General features: G+C 45.1%; 4 protein-coding genes across 8 annotated transcripts in view; 2 read left to right on the forward strand and 2 right to left on the reverse strand.

Annotated features, from left to right (window-relative positions):
• Positions 1 to 1,867: 1,867 nt before the first annotated feature.
• On the forward strand, positions 1,868 to 4,387 carry marcksl1b (MARCKS-like 1b). Its single transcript, XM_052069555.1, has 2 exons — positions 1,868 to 2,183; positions 2,948 to 4,387. The coding sequence occupies exons 1-2, from the start codon at positions 2,097 to 2,099 to the stop codon at positions 3,527 to 3,529; spliced, it is 669 nt and encodes a 222-aa protein (XP_051925515.1). The 5' UTR covers positions 1,868 to 2,096; the 3' UTR covers positions 3,530 to 4,387.
• Positions 4,388 to 6,497: 2,110 nt separating this feature from the next.
• LOC127604735 (sodium-dependent neutral amino acid transporter B(0)AT1-like) lies at positions 6,498 to 11,248 on the reverse strand. The gene is made up of 12 exons (XM_052071975.1): positions 10,647 to 11,248; positions 9,631 to 9,771; positions 9,416 to 9,553; positions 8,745 to 8,926; positions 8,544 to 8,654; positions 8,303 to 8,415; positions 8,094 to 8,222; positions 7,678 to 7,834; positions 7,402 to 7,606; positions 7,095 to 7,254; positions 6,865 to 7,027; positions 6,498 to 6,779 (listed from the first exon to the last, which is right to left on the reverse strand). The coding sequence occupies exons 1-12, from the start codon at positions 10,921 to 10,923 to the stop codon at positions 6,633 to 6,635; spliced, it is 1,923 nt and encodes a 640-aa protein (XP_051927935.1). The 5' UTR covers positions 10,924 to 11,248; the 3' UTR covers positions 6,498 to 6,632.
• Positions 11,249 to 12,169: 921 nt separating this feature from the next.
• On the reverse strand, positions 12,170 to 16,848 carry LOC127604737 (sodium-dependent neutral amino acid transporter B(0)AT1-like). Its single transcript, XM_052071976.1, has 12 exons — positions 16,467 to 16,848; positions 16,195 to 16,335; positions 15,682 to 15,819; positions 14,763 to 14,944; positions 14,567 to 14,677; positions 14,007 to 14,119; positions 13,799 to 13,927; positions 13,455 to 13,611; positions 13,176 to 13,380; positions 12,894 to 13,053; positions 12,498 to 12,660; positions 12,170 to 12,407 (listed from the first exon to the last, which is right to left on the reverse strand). Exons 1-12 carry the CDS (start codon positions 16,663 to 16,665, stop codon positions 12,198 to 12,200), a joined length of 1,908 nt encoding a protein of 635 aa, XP_051927936.1. The 5' UTR covers positions 16,666 to 16,848; the 3' UTR covers positions 12,170 to 12,197.
• A 4,429-nt stretch (positions 16,849 to 21,277) lies between these two features.
• Positions 21,278 to 23,391, forward strand: part of fhod3a (formin homology 2 domain containing 3a) — a 31,637-nt gene continuing 29,523 nt past the window's right edge. For 2 of the 5 annotated variants that reach the window (XM_052071967.1, XM_052071969.1), the window contains exon 1: positions 21,278 to 21,831. In XM_052071967.1, coding sequence (XP_051927927.1) covers positions 21,667 to 21,831 — 165 coding nt within the window. In that variant the 5' untranslated portion in view covers positions 21,278 to 21,666. The remainder of the gene's footprint in view (positions 21,832 to 23,391) is intronic. The other 3 variants (XM_052071970.1, XM_052071971.1, XM_052071968.1) reach the window with 2 other exon arrangements.

Genomic DNA, 23,391 nt, shown 5'->3' on the forward strand with positions numbered 1-23,391 from the left:
TTCCACACACCATTGAATTGCACTGTAAAAGTGTCTAAATCCTATCGGACAAACAATATGGACAACCGATTGGTCACTTTGTGGGCGTTATGAGCCCATTCAACGACTGTTAACCACATGCAACAAAACAAGTTGCCGAAGCTGCTCGTATTTGTTCTTACTTCATTAGTGCTCTGCCTTAACGGGGCAGGTCCTCAATTAGTCGTTTTTTCCATTTCAGAAGTTTTCCTTCCTCTGCCACTTCCTGCAATATCATTTGATTCGTTCTCCTCATTCCAATGTCATCCTTCACATTTTTTGTCCAATGACGCAGATCGGCCCATTGCACTCCAAATTCTAAATTCTGTCTAGAATGCTCCATCCTCGTACGACTTCTGTCTTTCCATTACGCTCCTCAGTTTCATCTTTATTGCCCTTACAATGATCGGCACAAAGCACCTCAACATGTCGGGCCTCAACCCGCAAGTCATTCGGGAAATTCGGGCAGCCAGCATGTGTTCCCGATGTTACCAAGTCTTGCAAAATCAATTTGACTGATTGGACGCAGCAAAGATCAATTTGTCACATCGAACACTGAGACTCTTTTCTTCCCTTAATTGAGATTTGCAGCTTCAACAGCTGTTGCGAGAAATGTGTATGGGAGAAAACGATCAGGTGGAATGTGCATGATCATCCCATTTTTTTTTTTTTTTGTGCTCCTGGTATGTTGTTGACCAGCAGAAATGAACAACGAATCTAGTCATGCAGCCATGAGGACGCAATGTGATAAACGGCTCGTCCGAATGCTCATCTTGTTCTCGAACCCAAAAAATATAAGTTGACATTGAACAAGACAATACAATCGATTCATTTGCCATTCACCATTGTGAGATAGGACGAATAACCCCACAAAAAAAACCCACCTCATTCATTGCAAGTAAATCATGCATCTGACTTCCAGCTACGTGTCGTGTTATTTATTACAAGAATCGTGCACGCCGTCAGAAATGACTTTGAAATTGCAGTTGGACATTTCAGCACAACGGACAAAATTAAGAGAAAGCATCTGATGACGCATGCAACAGTCGGCAGATTGGTGGACAACCCATTTGGATTTGGACACTTTTGTGTGTGTATATTAGTCTGTCCATGTCGGCCTTTTTTCGTTGTGGAGGAGAACCGTAAAAAAGGAGGTGTGCCAAATGTTGTGACAAGTGTTTAAATGTTTGACAAAAGTAAAAACGAAAGTGGCGCAACAGAAAGAATCCCCATCTTCTTTGAGGATTAGTCAGAGTGAAACTGCAAACGCTGGTGCATGTGTGTGTGTGTGCATGTGTGTGTAATTAAATAAGAAAAGTCCTTAGTGACTCACCAAAGTCATGTGTCGAAGTCATTTGAAGGTTATGACTTTTAGCCCAAAGGGGGGGTTTCCTAGTCTTTTTTCATGACACGGTAAAAAAAAAAAAAAGGTGGGTGAAGTCGACATTTCAAGGCAACACATTTGGTGTGAAATTTTAACACGAGCAAGCCAAAGAAATATTTCAAGTTTGGCACATGTGAAAATTGGCTTTTAAAAAAGAAAAACTTTTTCCACTCTGGATTTATTACAAACCCCCCTACGAACAGATTTGAGAGTAAATAAAATGTCATTGTAGCTGTATGATAGAAGAACTTTTCTGCGTGGATTTTCTGCCATTAACTTGAATATAGAACTATTCAAAAATGAGTTGAGTTGATTTAATTCATCGCTGGGGTTTCACTGGCAGGCGGCGGGCGGTGATTGGCCAAAGCATTTGTCGATTTCCCTCCAGACAGGGCGTGGATTGGTTGAGGCTGCCACAAACCCCGCCCACCGGGTGTCGCCCAGAACCTGTTGTATGTTGAAGCGTTGCGTTCAAGCGCCGATGAGTTTAGAGGCTCTCTCTGCGCCGGAGTGACGAGTACGAACGAGACGGACTTGGAATCGTCAGAAAATCATCACCATTCTCCCTCAAATTACACTTTTCGCCGCTTCACCGCTGGATACGCCACTCGACCTGGGGTTGGATTAACTTCGGGCCACTCTTTTTTAGTTTTTCTTTTTCATTTGCTTTGGAAAGAGGCAGACAAAGAAGACAATGGGATCTCAGTCATCCAAGGGAGAGGTGGCCGTGGAGGCGAACGCCGCCGCCGCTGATGCTGCGGCTGTCAAAACCAACGGCCAGGTAATTCAAAGCTCCACATTTGTTTCTACACATGTGAAGTTGCTTCAAAGTTGACCTACAGGCGCTAAGCCGAACAGGATTTGATTTCATTTGATTTGATTTGATTTGATTTCTGAGGGGGAGTCAGGTGTGGCTTTCAGCATCCTCGCTCATCGACAACGAATCTCAAGATGGAGTCGTAAAAAGTGCATTTGGGGCACGTTTAATATAAAAGGTGCAAAAGCGAAAGAGGGGGAGGGGGCGTCTTGAGCGCACGTCGACACCCCTTGTTTTAAGTAAGACCGCTATCTCTATTGTACCAATTGCACCGTTCACATTCGGTATTAATCGGCCGGTTATTTAGGGCATTTAACAGCTCATTTGGATTTAATCTTTCGCTGTACCATCACTAATAATAAAAAAAAAATGGATGTTCATTTTTGGGGGTTTGAAGGCGATATAGTCACCCAGAAGTGAAGGCTTGTCTCTCCGGTTGCGTCTTTGTTGGGGCTGTCTGGTACCCCGAGCCGTCAGCGTGGCTCCAGCGCCGCCTATCAGCTCACCGAGGAGCTGCAAGGCGTCGCCTCAGCCAGACGACGCTAATTGATGAGCACGACGATGCCCTGCCAAATAACGAGAAATTATGATCAAAAGGGATTGGAATGTGACCACCTATGGCGGGTTTTTTTTGTTTCTTTGTTTTTTTTTTACCCGAGATTGTCAATTTTGCATGAGCGATTTATTTTTCACAAAGAGATGATAAATGAAATATTTTTCTTTTGCAGGAGAACGGACACGTTAAGACCAATGGTGATGTCTCCACAAAGCCCGACGGGGACGCCGCGGCGACCAATGGCTCGGCCGAGGCCGCCAAGGAGCCCGAAGCCAGCGAGGAGGGCGACGCCATCGAGCCCGCCCCCGCCGCCGCCGCCGCCACCGACGGCGAGGCGGCCAAACCCGACGGCGAGGCCGCAGCGGCTGCCGCCACCGATGCTGCAACCAAGGAGACCCCAAAGAAGAAGAAGAAGAAGTTCTCCCTGAAAAAGTCCTTCAACTTCAAGCTGAACCTGAAGAAGAGCAAGAAGAACGAGGCGGTCAAGGAGGAGCCGGCGGCAGCCGCTGCCGCCGCCGCCTCCTCCTCTGAGGAGAAACCCGCCGAAAACGGAGCGACCGCCGCCGCCGCCGAGGAGAAGAAGGAGGAGGTGAAGGAGGAGGCCCAGGCCGAGGCCCCGAAAGCTGAGGAGGGGGCTGCCAAAGAGGACGCCCCCAAGGAGGAGGCCAAGGAGGCAGCTGCTCCAGCCCCTGAGGCCTCGAAACCCACAGAGGAGAGCAGCTCGACCCCCGCCCCCTCTGAAAAGAAGGAGTGATTGTATGTGCAACTCACAATGAACTGGCTGAACTGTTTTTCCAAGAAAGAGAGAGAAAGAATATAAGAATAAATATATATATATTTATATATATATGTGTATATGTATACATATGTATATGGATATATGTATATGTAAATATATACACATGTATGTGAAAGACTCCTTTGACGTGCCACTTTTCGTCAAGACGACAGACGAGATTCACTTGGTCACTTCCTGCTCGACATCTGGACCTTGACTGACTTTTTAGGCTTTCGGCGCGGCGGCGAGACGACATCACCAAGCGGATGAAAGGTTGATGGAGGACACATCTTTTCGCCAACTTGAAAAAAAAAAAAAGAAAAAAAAACAGCAGCGGCTCAAGATGCCTCCTTTGTGAAGATAAAGAAGCTAGAAAAGGAACAACTAGGACAACACCACTTGAAATGACTGTTAAATAGCTAAAAAAATACAAAAAAAAAAGAAAATAAGATAAATCAGAAAAGAGACTCGGCAACTTTTTACATTCCTATATTTTAACCCAAATTTGAAGTATTTTGTGGTGTATTATAGAGAACCATCTTAAAAGAAGCTATGTCTTGTTTGTTAAAAAAAAATAACCAAAAAAAACTATAGACAAGTTTTGATTTTTACCTTACTATGAAAAAAAAAAAAAAGAACACTTCAGCTTGCTATGTTCACTGTTGCGGTTTGATATGAAGCAGGGTTGTTTATCTGTCGTGTGTGAGCCTGAATCTGCTTTTGTCTCTGTAAATACAATTGGATTGATTTCTGTTCTTTATTTTGCTAATGTTGACAGATGTTACTGGTTTTATTGTAAAGTTGATAATGGTAAATAAATGTTGGTCACCTGCCCCTGGATGTGACTTTTATGATTCCTCGCACCGGACACACAAGTTCACCGATCAGAAAGAACAACGGGATATTGGATACTGGATGTTTTTCCTACGAAAGTGATCAAGAGGTAAACTATTACTTGGGTGTTCCTGTCCCATTTTCCTTCTCAGCGTGACCTAAATTCCGACTTTAATAGGCCACAACCAAGTCCCCCCTCCCCCCGAAAAAAAATGGTGACACGACTAAATGAAATGAATGAATTCGAATGAAATATGCATAATCTCAGGCATTAATTTTTTTTACGCAGAAGTGTAAGTGACGGTAAAATCCATTCACAGCCCCGTTCTCATTAGATAACCCAACATTTATCAGATCATACAGTAGATTAAAAAAAAAAGTCTACACACCCCTCCTCAAACGCCAAAATAAATGATTTTGCCACTACTGGTGTGACCTCTCACCTGTCAAACTCCATTGAAAAGAATCCCCCCCCCCCCCCGCCCCCCAAACAAACGTAAATCTAAAGAAATGTGTGCAGAGCCTCTTCAAACTGGGGGACGTTGCCGTGTTCGGAATTAACTAATCACATTCACTCCAATATCAAACTGGAGTAGGAACACATGCGCTCCCTTTTAAAATATTTTACTCATCCCAGATGATGTTCAGATGGCATTGTCGGCTTTTCTTGTCATTTTTGTGGCCTCCCACGACATCAGAGGGATGTCAATGTCAGTCAGCAGAAGGGCTCAAAAGAATTTCCGAGGCATTAAATATACCAAGGAACACATTGAAAGACAGCCATCATCGATTTGGTGGAAATATGGCTCAATAGCGATGTTATCAAGAACTGAATGTCCCTAAAAAAAAATGTATGGAAAGATGAGCAGGGAGACCGCCAAGAGGCCGAAAGCAACGAGGAGCTGCCGAACATTCTGGCAACCATCTCCCTGCAGCGATGCATGTTTGTGGCAGCACGATAATGCGCTGCCTTTGTCAAAGTGTAGGGAGTTAGGAACCATTCTAAATATTAGTCAGTGTTAACACAAAACATTCATGCTTCTGCTGGACAGAACAAAAACATTCGAGAATATCCGCTGGCACAGAAGCACTTTAAATGGTGCCAATTGGAAATTTGACCTTACATAACACACACACACACACACACACACACACACGATGCACGTGGATCCAGAGATGTTGTCACCATGAAGATGTTGTCTCTTCTGTGACATTTTTGTGATATTTATTTTATGAGCATATCATAAAAAAACGCTTGGCTGCATTTCTCTTTCAGGTCTGTGATTGTTCGAAAAGCTGATACAGGGGAGCTAAGAGCAGCAGCAATCGGGTGCCGATGGGCATCTGCACCACCTAAGTTAGCCCTTGGCTCTTTTCGAAACACGCCTCACCGGTGAAGGGGTATGGTGATTTCGCCCGTAATGTTGAAGAGGTGATCATTTGAACATGTAAACGCTCGCAGAGATTGACAGAAATAAAGCGTTGTGAGAAATCACTCACACCTTCAATGTCTCCACATAGATCATCGGTGTTAAACTCAGGTCCTGGATGGCCGCCGTCCTGCGTGTTTTGCTCCACCTGATCCAAATGAACGGGTTCAATGTCAGGCTTGCGCAGAGCTTGCTGATGATGATCTGATCATTTCAATCAGGTGTGTTGGAAAACATGCAGGACAGCGAGCGGCCCTCCAGGACCTGACTTTGACACCTGTGACATAGATAAATAGTTTTCATGACAAATAATAACCCAAATTACAGGTCATTTTGGCAAATGTGTTTTCTTGTCAAGTGTGTGTCTTAAACTGGGGGGGCGCTTTGCATGAATCAGTGACCAAGAAGTGGCTCAGTTCCCAAAACGTTGATGACCCCTGGTTTAGACTGCCACCTGGTGGCTGCTGTTATGTAATCCAAAACCAGTTAACACTATTCGGACACTTAAGAAAGATGAATTTAGATATACCGTGTATAGATATATTTTTTAAAGAAAATCAGAAGAAATAAAAATAACTAAACTGTTTGTGGTATAACCCCAAACACTGTCATTTTTTTTGGGTAGGGGGGGCACACGGTATCTTGGTGCCTGTGAACAAATATTAAGAGACGGGCTCTTGCCAAAGTCAGTTAAAACATCTTGCAATGTACTTAATTAAATAGCGTGCGTGGTAAAGTTGCACTTTGCGCTTATTGCACAGACGATTCGCCTTCATGGAAGCCCATGACACGATACCAGCGATATTCCGTCTCGTTCAACCTACTCGCTGCCTGAAGCGCACATAGATGAACCTACACAAGGCATACATAGGCACGATGGCAGTCGGAACCCCCGCTAACAGAAAAATCACCCCATTGATCCACGCAGGATAGGCTTCCGATGACAATGACGGGAAGGCTTCCTGTTGAGGCAGAAAATACAATCATGAGGCTTTTTTTGGTCCAACGTTGACCCCGCCCATGTGTAACAATCCGCGACGTGCTTACAGAAGTGGGATCCCACACTAAATAGGTGAGCTCTTCCCGGGCTTGCGTTATCAGGTAGAAAATCAAAATGACCAGCACGATGAGAGGACTGAGGAACCTCCACGTGACCTGCCAGAAGATGGAAGGCTTGCGTCCCGTCATGAACTCCACGTCCCCGTTGAACCTGAGACACAGAAGCGTTTGGATATAGTTCTCAAACGCAAGCGCGCAGACCTGATCGCCACGTTTACCTGTCGATGCCGTAGATGTAAACAACAGAAACGAGTTCAAAGAATCCAATCGTCAGAAGTGGAATGGAGCCGGCAAACTGGTCAAAAAGCGTCAGCCAATAAATCCCAGAATGCAAAGCGAAGAGGAGGGTGATGACAAAGGCACCCAGACAGGTTATCACTGAAACACAAAAACGCATCGCAGCATGGCAATGTCACATCCTAATGAAGATCGCTTTGTTGCTCACGGAGATTCAGACAGTCAACCCGAGATAGGCGAAATCCGCGAAGCATTCCGTTGAACAGCTCATTATTCCGAGAGACGTACCAGTCAGGGCTTCATGGGGCCATTTTTTGGGGAAAAACCCCAAGTCCCTCAAAGGAACCACCACTCCCTCAATGTTGCCAAAGAGGGTGGAAAGCCCCAAGCAGACGAGCATGATGAAGAAGAGAACAGACCAGACCGGCGAAGCAGGCATCTTGGTGATGGCCTCTGTGAAAACGATAAATGCCAGACCTGTTCCCTCCACTCCCTGGATACATGATGCGCGTTAGTCACATGACACGGCATGTCGTAAGCGACGCTCCACAACAAATCCTTTACCTCACTGAGGAGTTTTTGAAAGTCGCAAGTTTTGAGGTCCAACGCCAGAACAGCCTCGGGATCGGAGCTGTTGAGATGTTGTAAGGCCGAGTCGAAAGTGCTTGGAGTGATGCTGTCCTCCGGAAGATTGAATCCATTTATTAATGACATGATGTTACTGGGGAAGAAATATGGAGCGAGAATTAAAACCGGGGTGGGGGGGGGGGGTGCTTGATGCTCCACAAGCTACCGGCGCCATCGGTGGTGGCTTCCTGGCATTGGTTTTCTAGTGGTGCTTGACATGGAACTTTGTGACAAGGGAATTGTGCAACCTTTCGATATATTTGAAAGATGAAGAGGAAAAAAAACCTGTCAAATAATATAGAATAATAATTCGATCCTACGTATCCTAAGAAAAAACAAGGAAGTGTACTCACTCATGAAAACACAGGTCATATTTCTCAGTGGCCCTGAAGCCAATGATGGAATACGTAACCGTGGCGGCATAGACCGAAGTCAGGCCCGTCACGACGGTCAGGATGACGGCATCTTGCACGCAGTCGTTACTGAGGGAAGCGAAACAAGCGCCGGTGTCATTTCCACGCTCGTTGCCCTCCTCGGTGAGGATGCTACAGACGACCCTCACTGAACGGGATTGTAGCTGGAGAACGAGATGAGGCCACCCCACGCCAGACCAAATGAGTAGAAGACCTGAGCCCCGGCATCCAGCCAGGTTGAGGGGTTGATCAATTCCTCCACCTGAAACAAAAAACCGTGACATCGCCGCATGACGTTGTGAGATCCACTTGGAGACATTTCAATTGATACATTTGAACATTGTGCAAATATTTGAATGGCCTTTTGTTGTTTGTGACATTTCACGATACCTTTGGGGTGAAGAGAAACTGAATACCGCTAAAGGAGCCTTTGAGGGTGAGTCCTCGCACCAGGAAGATGGCCAACACGACGTACGGCAGGATGGCTGTGATGTACACGGCCTGCGCTCAAAGCAACGACAGCAACTCCGCTCAAACAGCTCGTCCGTTTTTTGACACGCTAAAGGCGATTGGAGAACGCCGTCCCGTCACCTTGCCTGAGCTGCTTATCCCCTTGATGCAGCAAATGCAGACGACGGTCCACGCAGCGCAAAGGCACACCACGATGGGCCAGTGGAGCCCCCCGGAGTCCGAAATGGAACTCGAGCTGTTGAGGGTCACCCGGTAGAAAAAATAGTCCACGGTGGAGCTCTCTTGGCATTCGGCGACAAAACCTGAGCAAGTATACGGCCTGGGATCATCAGCGGCGGGCCGCGCATTGTGTTGCCAACAGTTGTAACATTTATAATGAAAGACACACACAAGTTGTCGAAAGTCGAGTCAAGTTATTTTCGTTACCTTGTCAATTGTCTTTCCTATTATTGTTAGCATTAAGCTAGTGGGTCTTGTCAATGTCGCAGCGGGTAGTTTCTTTTTGTTTTTGACAGTAACGGATACGACTGAGCGTGGCGATGCACAACTTGAAGCAAGCGCTTGGCCTCTCGTTTAGAAATTGCTCACGGGCGGCCGGTGCGCCGCTTGCTGCGAAGTTCAGCGCCGCCATCGAAAACAAAACTCAAAAGACTTTGGTTGAGTGGCTTGGGTCTCGAAAAAGTCGTAAATTGGGTCATTTGTCAGTCGAGGGGCCGTTGTCCGTTGCAGTCATTGCCCACAACTGATAAACACAAATGCAATGTTGTGGTTGTAAAACTCTTCTGAAGTACCTGTCGCATTCTCATTGAGAGGACACTGGGTCCAAGGCAGTGGGCTCTGGAAGGAATTGAAAAAGTACCACATGACCCAGGCTATCAAAGTGTTGTAATATAAAGCAACTAAAAAGGACACCAGCATGGAGGCAATCCCTGGAAAAAACAAAAACAAACATCATGAAAGAATTGCGTGCTCTTCTGATTTTCTTTTTTTTCTACATTCAATGTACCCATGCCAGTCAGGTAAGGACTGATGGCGCGCCACACTCCCACGCTGCCTTTGCGGAGACGCTGGCCAATGGCAAACTCCAGCAACAGGAGGGGCATTCCTTCCAACACCAGCAGGAGCAGGTAGGGGATCAAAAAAGCTCCTGGAAAATGACACGTTGCATGTGGGTAAAAAGATCGTGGTACCTTGAGATACAAACGTAACGATCGCAGAGATGTCAAATCATAATTCTCTATTGAAATGAATGGAAATGCAATTAATCTGTTCCAGCCCTCCCCCAAAAATAGACACAAATATGTTTTTTTTCTGAAAAAAAAAATTGCACACAACTGTACTGTATAAAAACACACAATAATTACATTTGCACTTCTCATAACCTGCAAACGCAGAAAACACAAGCTCAAAATGCGGCTGTATCTAATATCTTGCCCTTCCTTGTATTTTTTGGGGGAGTTGTGGGGGAGATTTATTTCTTCAGGTTGACGTGTCCCTTTCTTGGTAGTGCCTTGCAGTATCGCTTAATCTTTCGAAGAGAAAGTTACGTGATAGTGTCAAGAAGTCACGGAATTGTGGCAGGTCGGTGTCCTGAGTGTGCACATTAAAAGTTATGACTTGTGAAATAGGACAGGAAGATCATTGTGAAAGAGGCCGCTGTTTGTAGCACATGAATTTTACGTGTTTTGGCTCCAAAATGCCATTAAAGCGGGCAAGATAAACACTCACATCATCTCTTATGTAATCTTCATTCTGTACGGCCTATACGGATTCTTCAGGGGGAGCTTCCACTCCCACAATGATTAACGAAAGTCGACAATTTTACACTCCAGCTGTCGTGCTCGGGTTATGTATTCAACTCGCCGTTTGACCTCTGGCACAAAGGACAGCAAGTGATTCTTCATGAAAATGACGAGACACTTTTTGAGGCAAAGTTGGAGACTTTGGCCCTCCTTAAGGTGTCCAATTCTTCACCATTGAAGCTAACATGGATCTCCTTTCAGAGGATGGTCCTCATCTTACCTCCTCCGTGGCTTTGACACAAGTAGGGGAATCGCCAAACGTTGCCGAGGCCGATGCAAAAGCCCACGCAGGTCAGGATGTACTGAGCTTTGTTGTCCCATTTCGGCCTGCTATCCGCTTCTTCTTTCTCCATCCTGTCGAGATCTTCATGGCAGGAGATCCGCTGATCCAGTCCCGGGTTCGGAAGAGTCAGTCTCATGGCGTCCACCGACCGAAGCGGAGGAGTCGTCTGCAGCCGGCGGATGAAGTGCTGAAATGAGCGTTTATTAGCACGCATGGACCAGTATGTTCAAAGCCCAAATCAGCAATGTCGAAATCGCTTTATGATCTTTTGTGGAGAAAGATTAGCTAATGCACTCTGCACTTTTACCCTTTTATACCCATAATTGCATGCTCCAATACTATTTGAAGACCCCTTTTCCACAATGCTATAAATCTATTGGGATTATTTCGAAAGGGCGAGAAAAAAAAACATTGAAATCCCGAGGCCTATAAACATTTGGATCACGTTAGAAATATTCACTGGCACAGTCTCAACATGTTCAACAAGAGATCACGATGGAAGGAAGAGGAAGCAGGACCGTTTCTCAATTTGGCACGTGCGCACATTAGCGTATTTCATACACAAGCTAACTTAATTTGCTTCACATACGAAACAATACAACAATTATAAGGATTTAAATTAAATCTAAATCTAAATCTAAAACAGATTTAACTTCTGTTGGCAGCTCGACACACACGTCAGACGCACACATGAAATCCCAAATAATATGATTGTTTTGTCCCCAATTTGCAGTTAATCTAAATCTGAGTGTTGAATTTAAGTTACACTAAAGTAACGTTAATATTCCGATGCATAGCATTTTCCATATACAACATAACTTTATTGATTCATTGCAAGCAGAAGTAGTGCGATAGATCGTCACCAAGAGAGAAACGTATGGTAGTCGCGTTTATTCCAGCACAATCCACAGACATCTCACGCCTTTGGTAGCATCGTGGGTATGTACAAGTTTGTGTCTTTACCGATAGTAGTTCTGTCATGCTTTCTGTTCGAAAATGCTGTTCCGCAACATGCATAAAAAGACATGTTAGGATTTGAGCTAGCGCTCGCTAATTGCACTACCACGATGACGTCTTGCTAGTTTTGCGGTCGAGGCAATGTTAGCTAATTGGTTGAACGAAAATTGGTTGTGAACGAAAACCTCTGGACTAAGAATAACGTCTTCAGAGTCGTGGTGTAGAAGATGAGTTTAGCTGACTGTCCAAATCTGGCCGAGACAGTACAATGATACAAATGTTTTATTGATCTTCCAGTGTTTAAAATTGCTATTATTTACACATTTATTAAAATGACAACTTGACATTACACAGGCATAGAAGGTAATATACACGGGATATTAAATAATATAATCATGCAGCAGCACTATTAACAACACAAATGCGGGTTGAAATGACAATTTACATGATGGCTAAAACAAAACCAAAAAACAACTCCCTATAAAGAGTATTAAGGGAATAATAATAATAATTATAAAGAACTCCCCTGAACTAACACTTAATGTTATCATATATCTGAAGTTGGGCAGAAATGGTCTTGACTGTGTCGCCACTGTCATCCTTGCGCTTGCAGCACCTCATCCGCAAGAATTTGAAAAGGGCCACGGCCGGGATGATTAAACTGGGAACGCCCGCCAGGAGGAAAACAAGAAAGGAGATCCAGTTTGGGTACGGACGCACTTCGAGGATGGGAAAGCTCTCCTGTGAAGCCAGACGGAGCAGGGAAAGGCCGTGATCAGACACGGGGTGCAAAACCGACTCCGACAACGGTCCGCCGCGAGCGACGCTTACCGACTCTGGGTTCCAGGCCAAATACGTGAGGGACTTTGTGACCTGCGTGACCAAGTAAAACACCAGGATGATAACCATGATGAGCGGGCTGACCACCCTCCAGGTCACCTGCCAGAAGATGTTGGGCTTGTGGCCGATCATGAACTCGATATCTTTGTTGAACCTACGAGGAAGCAATCAGAAGATGTCCCCACGTCATTTAAGTACAGCGCCTATGATAAGCGGTTGTATAACATGGTTCCCGGATGAGATAAAGACAATGTTGAGGATGGGACGGAAATCCAGAGGGCTGTAAACAGGAGAAAGAACAGCAAAGGATCGAACCCCCGCCCCCTCGCATTTTCATACAACAGATGAGGAAATGATATGGAGCGCTATCTTCCTGTCGGGACGTACCTATCGATGCCATAAATGTAGACAACAGCGACCATCTCACAGAGCCCGATGACCAGAAGAGGAATGGAACCAGCAAAGTTGTCAAAAAGAGCCAACCAGTAGTTGCCGGAGCGCATGGCAAAAATGAGGCCGCAGGCAAAAGGGATTGCGCATGACAAACCTGAAAGCAACCACAAAGACTTGATCAGGGATTCCCTACATGCAGATACGTGCAGAGTGACCGGCAGAATCATCATTTTGGTGTCCTGCGATAGTCTAGAATGAAGAAAGAGAGAAAATTACCGCAGATGAGCTCTTTGGGCCAGTTTTTGGGCAACACGTTCAGATCCTGCAGTGGTACCACAACTCCCTCCACGTTTCCAAACATAGTGGACAGACCGAGGCAGAAGAGCATGATGAAGAAGAGCACGGCCCAGATTGGAGAAACGGGCATCTTGATGATGGCCTCTGTGAAGACGATGAAAGCCAAACCTGTTCCCTCCACCCCCTGCGGGAAAATGGCGCCAAACGTTACTACGCACGCGTGTCACCTCGGTATGTCCACAAAGGTTTTTGGCAGACCTGACTGAGGAAGAACTGCATGTCACACCGCTGTATTTGCAAATCTCCCACAACTCCTGGACTGGTTTGGTTGAGGTACAGAAGCATGTCATCGTAGTTGCTTTCTGTGATGTTGCCTTCGGGTAACTCGAAGGCGTTCATCAGCTTCAGGATGTTGCTGCGTAAAGACAAAGAAGACCTCCAACTAGCATGCGACATCCAAAGCCACAAATGGAATCTTATATTATCTTTACCATATATTGAAGTGTTGGATTTTGTGTGGAATGAATCACGATTTTTTGGGGTGGGAACTTTATTTGAGAAAATGTTGAATTTTCGTATTTTTGCGCCACATCCATACGCACCCTCCGATGCAGTCGTCAAATTTTTCCGTGGCTCTGAAGCCAATGATGGAGTAGATGACGGTGGCCGAGTACACCGACGTGCAGCCGTTGATGATGGAGATGAGGACGGCATCCTGCTCGCAGTTGTTGCTGTCGTCACGAAAGAGGAGGTCAACAAATGTCGTCCAAAGTGCGGACGGTGTTCAGGTCTACCGGGCGATTTACTCACTGGACAGAGTTGTAACTCGAGAAGGAGATGAGACCTCCGAAAGCCAAGCTGAAGGAGTAGAAAACCTGCGCGCCGGCGTCTAACCACGTCGAAGGATTCATCAACTCGTTCACCTTTGATCAGAAAACCTTTAATGAATCGACTAGAAAAACGGATCTAAAATGATCAACGCTAATAGCTCAATAAAGATTCGAGCTATTATTGAGCTATTATATATTGAGTTTTCTTGCAAAACATAACAGAAGCACGTTTATATCTGGCCGCTATTCATTTTATGACGAGGGTTATTAATCCGGCCATGTGACAATGTGCTGACGCTCGCGGCAAGAGCAGAAATTGCGGAGTGCTATCGTTGTGTTATATGGCATGGTATCGGATCATTTTGTTTTTGCTCTTCACGGGGTCACTTCACATCGACCGCGGTGACTTGACACTGTGCTCAACGGTTCAGTACCCAAAGGAGCCAACGGATCGCACCGTTCTTTGCACACTGTGCGTTTGAGAATTAATTAACAGAGTAGCTCAAAATCAAGAGCAATCGGGACAGGTGGGATGCTTACATCTGGTGTGAAAAGGAACTTTATTCCTTCCAGGGAACCCTTCAGAGTGAGTCCTCTGATCAGGAAGATAGTCAGAACCACGTAAGGCAGAGTGGAGGTGATGTACACAGCCTGGAGAAGAAAATTCCCAACGTTTCCCTCAAAAACATCCAACTGAGAAGCAATCGGCTTCGGATTGGGCGGTGCTAGCTCAGACCTTGCCGCTGGTTTCGATACCGCGGATGCAGCAGACGTAAAGCACGGTCCAGGCGGCCACCAGGGAGAGGACCATCCACCACTGCAGACCTCCAGACTCGTCGATGGAAGTGGACGTGTTCAGGGTCTCTCTGTACCAGAAATAATCGACAGTGCTGCTGCGCTCACACTCCTCCACCGGACCTGCGTATAAGTGTGGGGAGGGGGGCGATACAGAGCCTGAAGTTCAACTATTCACTCAACAATTCTTCTTTTGACAATGACAACTGACTATAAATCTGACCTGTTGAGACACAATAATATGACAGGAAAGTATTTTCGACTGGCTCCTTGAGGAGGTGATAATGTATATATATTTTTTAAAAGTGCAATGGCCCATTGTTTTTATGTTTATTGACTGAAGGTTATATGAGTCACTCCAGTGAAGGACAGGACCATAATATTTATAGCAACATGAGGTGGGGCACACCTTCATTATTCACAATTCAGAAGAAGATAAGATAAGAAAACCTTGTTTTGTCTCACAATGGAGAAATTCCCAATTTACAGCACATTACATATAAGATATATTATACATATATAATATATAACTCTCTCTTTCTCTCTGCGAAAGGATAAATACCGGACGTGTTTTGTAATTGCATTCAATGAATTCAAATCACTACCCAGCTCCTGGGCCCATATGCCCTCTAGTGGTCGTTAGTGTGCATGTTGCAAGTGCTCTGATCCTCCATCTTTGCTCCGACATCATTCGCTATCCAGCCATCTCATCGGATTTGATATCGTCAGATTCAAGTCCAACCGTTTTAAATTGTGATGCGTTGCTGACATGCGCTTATTTGATTTGACATCAAAATTGCTCAATCGTGAGCAACGTTAACATCGGTTGCTGAACTTTTGGAGCATGTCGTTGGTCATACCTGTGCGGTTGGCATTGAGGGGGCACTGGCTCCACGGCAGAGGGTCCTGGAAGGAGTTGAAGAGGTACCACATGATCCAAGCCATGATGGTGTTGTAGTACATGCCCACCAAAAAAGACACCAGCAAAGAGGATATACCTGCAACCACACGACACCGTCAACCTGACTGCCATTGGATCATTTTTTTTTAAAGGAAGCCACTGCAGTGATTCCCTGAATATTTGCGGTTTGGTCCTGGAAAAGTCACACATTCCAAATGATTACTTTTGGCGCTCTGTCTTAGAGTTGAGGAACTACGCTGAAGTAAATGGAGGAGCGTCATGAAGAAAAGAAAAGAACAAAAAAAAAAGCTTTGCTTCCATCTTGTGGAATCGTGGTGTCAATCAGTAACCCGAATCCTAAACATTTTCCACAACTCCAAGGCTAATCCTTTTTAGTGGGGGTGTCATTGCCAATCCCTCGCAAATAAGCAGGGTTCACTTGAAGCAGCCGAGCCGTCATTTTTTTACCCACCGACTCCAGCCAAGTAAGGATTAATTGACCTCCACACGCCCACGCTGCCTTTCCTCAGGCGCTGTCCGATGGCAAATTCCAGGTGCAGAAGCGGGATTCCCTCCAGAACCACCAAGATTAGGAAGGGGATCATGAATGCGCCTGGGAGGACATTCACAAGGAAGCCATCGACTTGCACAAAGCTCGCGAAAACCCAATTTTGAAAGCAACGAATCAGTGAGCTAGCTTGTAAAATGTCCATTTCCATGTCATGGGCACCGCAAGCAGCCTACCTCCTCCGTGGCTTTGGCACAAGTAAGGAAACCTCCAGACATTGCCCAGCCCCACACAAAAGCCCACACAGGTGAGCAGGTACTGGGCTTTGTTATCCCATTTGGGCCTGTCTCCCGCCTCCTCCATCTCCAGCTTCTCCAGTTCCCCATGAGAGGGGATCCGAGCATCCAAGCCCGGGTTTGGCAGCTTCAGCGGCATGCTGAATGTGTCACGGTTGAGACGTCCCTCAGTCGCTATGGCGAGCTTATCTCCTCTGCTCTGTGTCCTCCCCTCTCGAGTCCTTAAAGAGAAAACTGAGCGCTCCCGCTAGGGGGACCGTGGTATTTACCGTGACTTGCGGCACCTGAACTCCGGTTATCAGTGGCTCATTGTCCAAATGCCTTTTTTTATGTCATGTCAGCAAACTTGAGCGGAAAAAGGTGTCGCCGCCTTGACAATGGTTAATGCATTACACGATCGGTCGTCACCGACACTTTGCTCTGACAATGTGATCCGCATCATTTTGCGAGGCAAAGGGTTGATGTGATGATAAGATATTGGACAAACACAATACCAACCAAAATAAACCTCAATGTATTGTTTCCCTTCCCCCCGCCGCCCCCCCCCAAAAAAAGACCAGAAATTCACTTGCACGTGTTGTCACTGCATTTTAATCAATCATTTTCCAGCAGAAACTGCTTTGATATCCTCGTGCGAGTCGAAACAACAATCTGCATTCAGATCAGAACTCAATCACTATCATACCGTGGATGACTTTTATCTAATCTCACCGTGATATTGCTGAGTGATATTTGCATATCACTCAGCAATATCATATTTCATTTCTTTCAGAGCTAAGACTTTTCTTGTCACTTTTCCGAGCCAAAACGTGCTCCAGTCTTCAAGGCGTTTGACTTTGTGTTTGGGTTTGTTTTTCCTTGGAAGGTGGGGGTGGATATCTAATCAGTTTTCCTTTCTTATGCAATTATTAACCAAAGTTAGAAGTAAGATCGTGCGCCTTTCCTAAAATTGCGCGTGGGGTTTGGACTGATAATGCGGCTCACGCTTTGTTTTCAATCACGTTTTGCAGTGTGGCGGGTGTTGCTAAACACTATTTTATTTTACTTGGTGCCAAGGCGTCCAAACACATTTTTGTCATTGTTATGATTTCACTCAGACGGCCGTTCTGCATAAACTCTGAAGCGCAGTTAAAACCGCCGAAATTTGTGTCAGGGCTGGATAACAGCCACTGAAACGTAAGAGGTCCCATTTAAAAAACGGGAAAACAATGTCTGGGGTTGAGGGTTAAACATTGACGCATATTCTCATGCGTAAATGGCATTGTAAAAACACAGGCATGTCCTGTGTGAAATGGCGCGGCTAACACTTAGCCTGTGCGCTGCTCTCGCTCTGAGAGATATTTCAAGTCACAAAGGATGCTTGATTGGTTGCGGCTTAAATTTCGCTTTGTACAGTCAATTGGAAGAACCTCTTATGGTCTTTTGGCTTACGATCCACTTCCTGTTTTCTATTTTTTGAAAATCACTTTTGGGGTTTTGTCTATTTAGTCTATCCGAGCCAACGGGTGGGAAGCCGTGGTTTTTGTTACCTTGTTGGAGTCAATAAACACATCCACGACACAAGGGCTCATCATATAAACATGGCCAGTTGTGTAGCATTTACACGCACTGATAAGATGACATGTTACAGCCCTTGACATTTTTTTCCTCCATTGAGGTCATTTACTGAACTGGATTCATAGTAGACTGACTTGAACTTGGTCGTCGCAAGTAAAGGAAAAGTACCGGAACTTCATACTTCGCTCCGTTTAGCTTTGCAAGCAGGGGTAACATTTAAAAAAAACAAAACAAAAAAACCCCACACACTGTTCCCGTTGGTAAAATATTTTGAGAAAGTAAATCGGTGCTCAAGAAAGCAGACTTACTTTGCCCAAATGGCCGTTTATTTGGCCGGACAAATGGCCAAGGACGCAGTTGCCTGACAAGTTTGGATAATGAAAGAAATTGTGGACACACCAAGGTAAACTTGAGAAGATAACTTGTATGATTGGAAGCGTATGTGCACACCCCGTTGACTGGAATCGCTTGAAAAAGATGTGCATTCACAGTGCATAAAAAAATAAAAAAATTTAAATCTCATGTACAAGGATGATTTTAATCTTGATGATAAATCAGTCAAAAAAAAGGCTTTTATTGTCTTTTATCATCATGGATGACGATGCATGCAACGTGAACACAGGGCTGAAAGTTCAGGACTGGTTTTTGTGTGTGTGTGCGTGTGAGTGTGTGTTGTAGATAGCAGCGATGTAAATCCGCTGATATGACACAGCTGTCACATTCGAATGGCAATCTGTTGAAGTAAATGTTCTATTGAAGTCATGTCACGTTGCTGTTTACTTCACTGGGTTGACTTTACAAGTAATCATGCACACTCACTTGCCTATCAAACGATTCCTCTTGTGACGAGTCACCAAGTTGTCAAAACGTCTCTAGAGTCACTTCTTTTCAGGGAGTAAAACAATCTAACGAAAAAGGGATCGCCATCTTGCTTAATTTACCAAACACCACACAGTTAAAGGTGGTATGATACAGTTGATACATGATACAGATACCTTATATTGCCTTATATACGATATACCGTTGTGTTCCAACATCAACACAACACCACCACAAAACCAATCTCTATTATATCGATCCATCTATCTATCTATATCTAGATAGAAACAGTATATCTATAGCTCTGTAAAGATATAGATAGATCTTTCTCTCTCTATTTTACATGAGTCTCCTGCGTAGAATCAGTGGATGAGGTATTCCGGGTGGATTAGCATGCACAGATGGTGTTTACACTTTTCACACACATGAAGTCCCCGCGACGCAGGCAATTGTCAACGGACTGCACTTTTTATTGGGCTTTTATCCAAAATGCTTTCAAACGCTTTTTACTGTCTGCAATTGAGGGCACTGGCCTCACCCCGCTGGGAGCAAATGGGCCTGCTTCCCAAGGCTGAAATCTCTCATATACTGTCTATAAAAGCAGGTATTTCCATCCTTTTTTTTTTGGAAGTTACTCTTCTGTAAAGAGGGAAAAGGTCCACCGGTCACATTTTGGCCTTCTGAGTAAAAAAAAAAATAAAAATCTGAGTCGGAACGGTTCCTGGGTCGAGGTGAAAGTTACCACCTGACTCATTTCTACCACTTGCCACTGTTTGACAAATCATTTTCACACGTCACCAAAAGCTGGCACTGATGACATCTAAGTATGGGGAGGGAGGGCACACCACCATGGGAAAGAACGCAATGGTGGTTTTAGGGTTTGGATGTGACCCCGATAGGGGGACGCACAAAGAGTCCACAAGGAAATGTCCACACGAGGAACAAGAAGCTCCAGGAGATGGCAACAGAGTCCACTTGAACTTGCACTGAGGAATGCTCTGTGAGTCAATTTGTATCAGTCCAATCGAGCAGATAGACAACAGGTGGGTGATGAGCTGACATGTCTCAGGTGTGAGGTCCGGAGCACCCTGGCTGAGGAGGCTGCCTGGTTGGCCGCTCCCTAACAGGTAGCGGTATCGAAAACACGAGCTGACAACAACTCGCCGCGATTCACCTGCACATCTGAAAGTGTAACATATTACAGGGAAGTGCACATTAGTTGGTTTATGATTCAGCTCACCACTGACCCTAGACCGGGGTTAAGTGTTCGAAAATAGAGGCGTGGATGGACGATTAACAGCGCCGTGCTCGCGTTTTGAAGTGACAGCCTCAAGAGGGCGCCACTGTTCAACGGAGCACTTTCAAGCACATGAGTTCTCATTGTTGAATTTAGAATCTGAGCAGATGAAGTACAACATTGAAAAGCATGGTTAGGCGAATGTTAATAGATGACTCGATGGGTAGATACTTTGCAGCGCTGTTGCGGAACCACTGTTCCGTGAGAAATCAGATGTGCCACTGGCACTAATACAATTTTGTGGACAGAAAATTGATTTACTTCAAATAACAATATACAAGTGACATATAGTGACATGCTAACCATTGAAATGCTCTTTTGCAAGTTGACATCACTTGAGTATTCATACTTTTTGTGACATTTTGATCGAGCTTGCTCATCTGAAATAGTATTTCTGTTCAAGATCAGTATTTTGAATGATGGAACAGTCCTTCTTGAACTGCTTGTTTGGGGTGATGTCGGGGGTATGTGTGTAATCTGGGTAACATCCATTTATTTTATTTATTTTTTGCCATACAATAATAAAGTGTCATCGCACATCCACTATGCTAGGTGGCAGTGGTAATCCCGTTTATTTATTTATTCAGATAAATTGATACACTTCAAATCTTTTCTGTGTCTGACTAAAAAAAAAAGATTTCTGGGAGGTGGTGGGGGGAAATGTTTCTTTTTTCTCGGGTAGGGGGGCGGAGCAGGCAAATAATTGAGAAGCACTAGCTGCAAGTATTTTTAATCGTCCAGCAGGGGTACTTAAATACAAATCCTAAAGGAGTACCAAACATTTTTCCATGACTCATAGGTTCATTTCTTGATGTTAACGATGTCGCTATTTCCAAAATGACCTTTTCATTTGAAACGACAACAGTACGAGCTGAAGTAAAATGCCATTTGCATGTTGACATTAATTATTAAAAGCACTTGTACAAAACAAAACATGGTTGCTGTCATGAATTAAAAAAAAAAAAGAGGGAGGTGTAACAACTTGTTTCTTTTGAAATATAAACACAAAGAAACACAGGACAGAAGGGCAATTGCCGCGTCACACTTGAGGAGGGCCAGTGTGTGCGTGCGTGAGTGTGTGTGTGTGTTCACATGAGAGAGGGAGGGGGGAGGATTTAGTGGGACTCTCATGCAGACAGTAGAGCGGCTGTCAGTGTCAGACAGATACTCTCCGGCACCAGGCGCTGGAGTCCGCCTACGTTCCCTTCGCTGGCCACCTGCCTTTCCCAGAATAAAACAGGGCAGTAAAAAAAAAACAGCTCTAACAGAACTAAAGGAATACGAGTGAGTGACTGCAGTCCATCGCTTTGGGAATCAAGCCTACTTCCTTAACGACCCCCCCCCCCCCCCCACGTCTCGGTCCCGGTTACCCACTTGACGACGCTTGTTTGTTTGGGTTAGTGACCAGCAAATTGAGCAGCTCTCAGCGGCCCCGGCAAACCTGGCTGCCACTTGCATGGATGCACCATGGCCACGTTTGTGTGCAGGGTTCAGTTTTTAGACGACACCGATCCGTTCAACAGCACCAACTTCCCGGAACCCACCCGACCGCCGCTGTACACCTTCAGGGAGGACATCCCGCTCATCAATCAACTCGCTGGCATCCACCGGCTGCTCAAGGCTCCGCACAAGGTAGGACATACTTTTATTCCATTATATGTACTTTATATATGTTTGTATATATATATATATATATATATACATACATATATATATTTGTGAAGGCTTATTTTGATTATGTACAGGTATATTCTGTTTTCCTGATCATTTTTGAACGTTTTGCATGTATGCGCGAAATTGCCGTTGACCCCATCATTCTGTTGTCACTGGCCCCCTTTTAGAACGCTGCCAATGGTTTCGCTGACATTAAGACCAGCGTTTTGTCTTTCTTCAATGCGGGCAAAAACAGCGGCTAGATGAAGAGGAAATATTTACAGACGTCATTTTCAGGACTTTGCCTGGAAATAAGCCGATGCATATGTAAAGATCTGTAAGTCGCTGTTGACAGGTGCCGGGACGGTCATTCTGAGTGCAACCACTTCAGATCCCCCAACTGCCTTATTTAAACTCAGCCCAACAAATAGCCTGACACACTGGTGGATAGCGGTCACTGTCAATTTATGATGGGCATGTGAAAAAGCAAAGATGCCAAGTTCAAGGTCCAAAAGGAGCCCGAGGGAAAACTCCCAAAACAGCACCGCATTCCTTCCAGGCACTCATACACTCGGCTATGGCCAGATATGTGACATTGTTTTTACTGTAAGACAAAAAGTTGAAGGTGTTTATTTAAAAAAAAAAAAAAAAAAAGTGAGAGCCACGAAGAGAGTCAACGTGCCTGCACACAACTCCGACGGCAAACCGACTTTCGACAGCAAAGTGGTTTTCCAGACCAGTCGATCTTGAGCTCCCCCCCGTATTTAAAAGCCGCAAAACAAATGAAAAATGGCCCACAGCGCAGAAAAGCTTATGATTACAACCTTTACATGGACAGATGGCAACGGCTTGTGTTCGTGTTTGCAATTTTGTGCGCGATGGCAACTGGATACCGCCTTTAGATTATAGGGATGAAACTGAAAAGTTGCACTTTTTCCCCGTCCGATTGCAAAAGTCAAGCTTAAGAGTCTTTATTGGGATTAAGTTCTTGAAAAAATGAAACAGTCGCCAGTGGGTTTAACACTGAACGAATGTTGATTTTCTTTCTTTTTTTTTTTTATTGATATTTCACCGTGTCCCTTTGTCAATGCAAAATAACCTCGCGCCCTTTCTCTCAGAAAAGCCTCCTGTGTTATTATGTTGTAACGATGCGCATGGTCAGCTGGCTTGCACATAAAGTATAGGTCACTCGTCCCAGAATTCCTGCGGCCCGGGCCCGGATGCCTGAAACACTTTTGTTCTTCTCACTTTGGATGACATGGTTTTCCTGACCTCGTCCCGCCCGACCCCCACACCCCGCAGTCTCCTTCCACCTCTCTGACCATGCGCCACTTCACACACTCGAGCGCGCTTGAGCGCACGCGAGGACTTGCTGGCATGGAATAAGCGCGGTACGTCAGCACCTCATGTTTTTTTTTTCTTACGTGACGTCGAAACAATTCAACAATCACAAAAAAAACAACCCCCAAAAAATTTACAAATTTAACAAATGCCGGTAGCCAGTAGTTGGCGATGTCGGTTTTGAGCGTGCATTGGTGT

This window comes from Hippocampus zosterae, chromosome 7 (genome assembly GCF_025434085.1).
Source record: "Hippocampus zosterae strain Florida chromosome 7, ASM2543408v3, whole genome shotgun sequence".
Taxonomy (NCBI): Eukaryota; Metazoa; Chordata; class Actinopteri; order Syngnathiformes; family Syngnathidae; genus Hippocampus; species Hippocampus zosterae.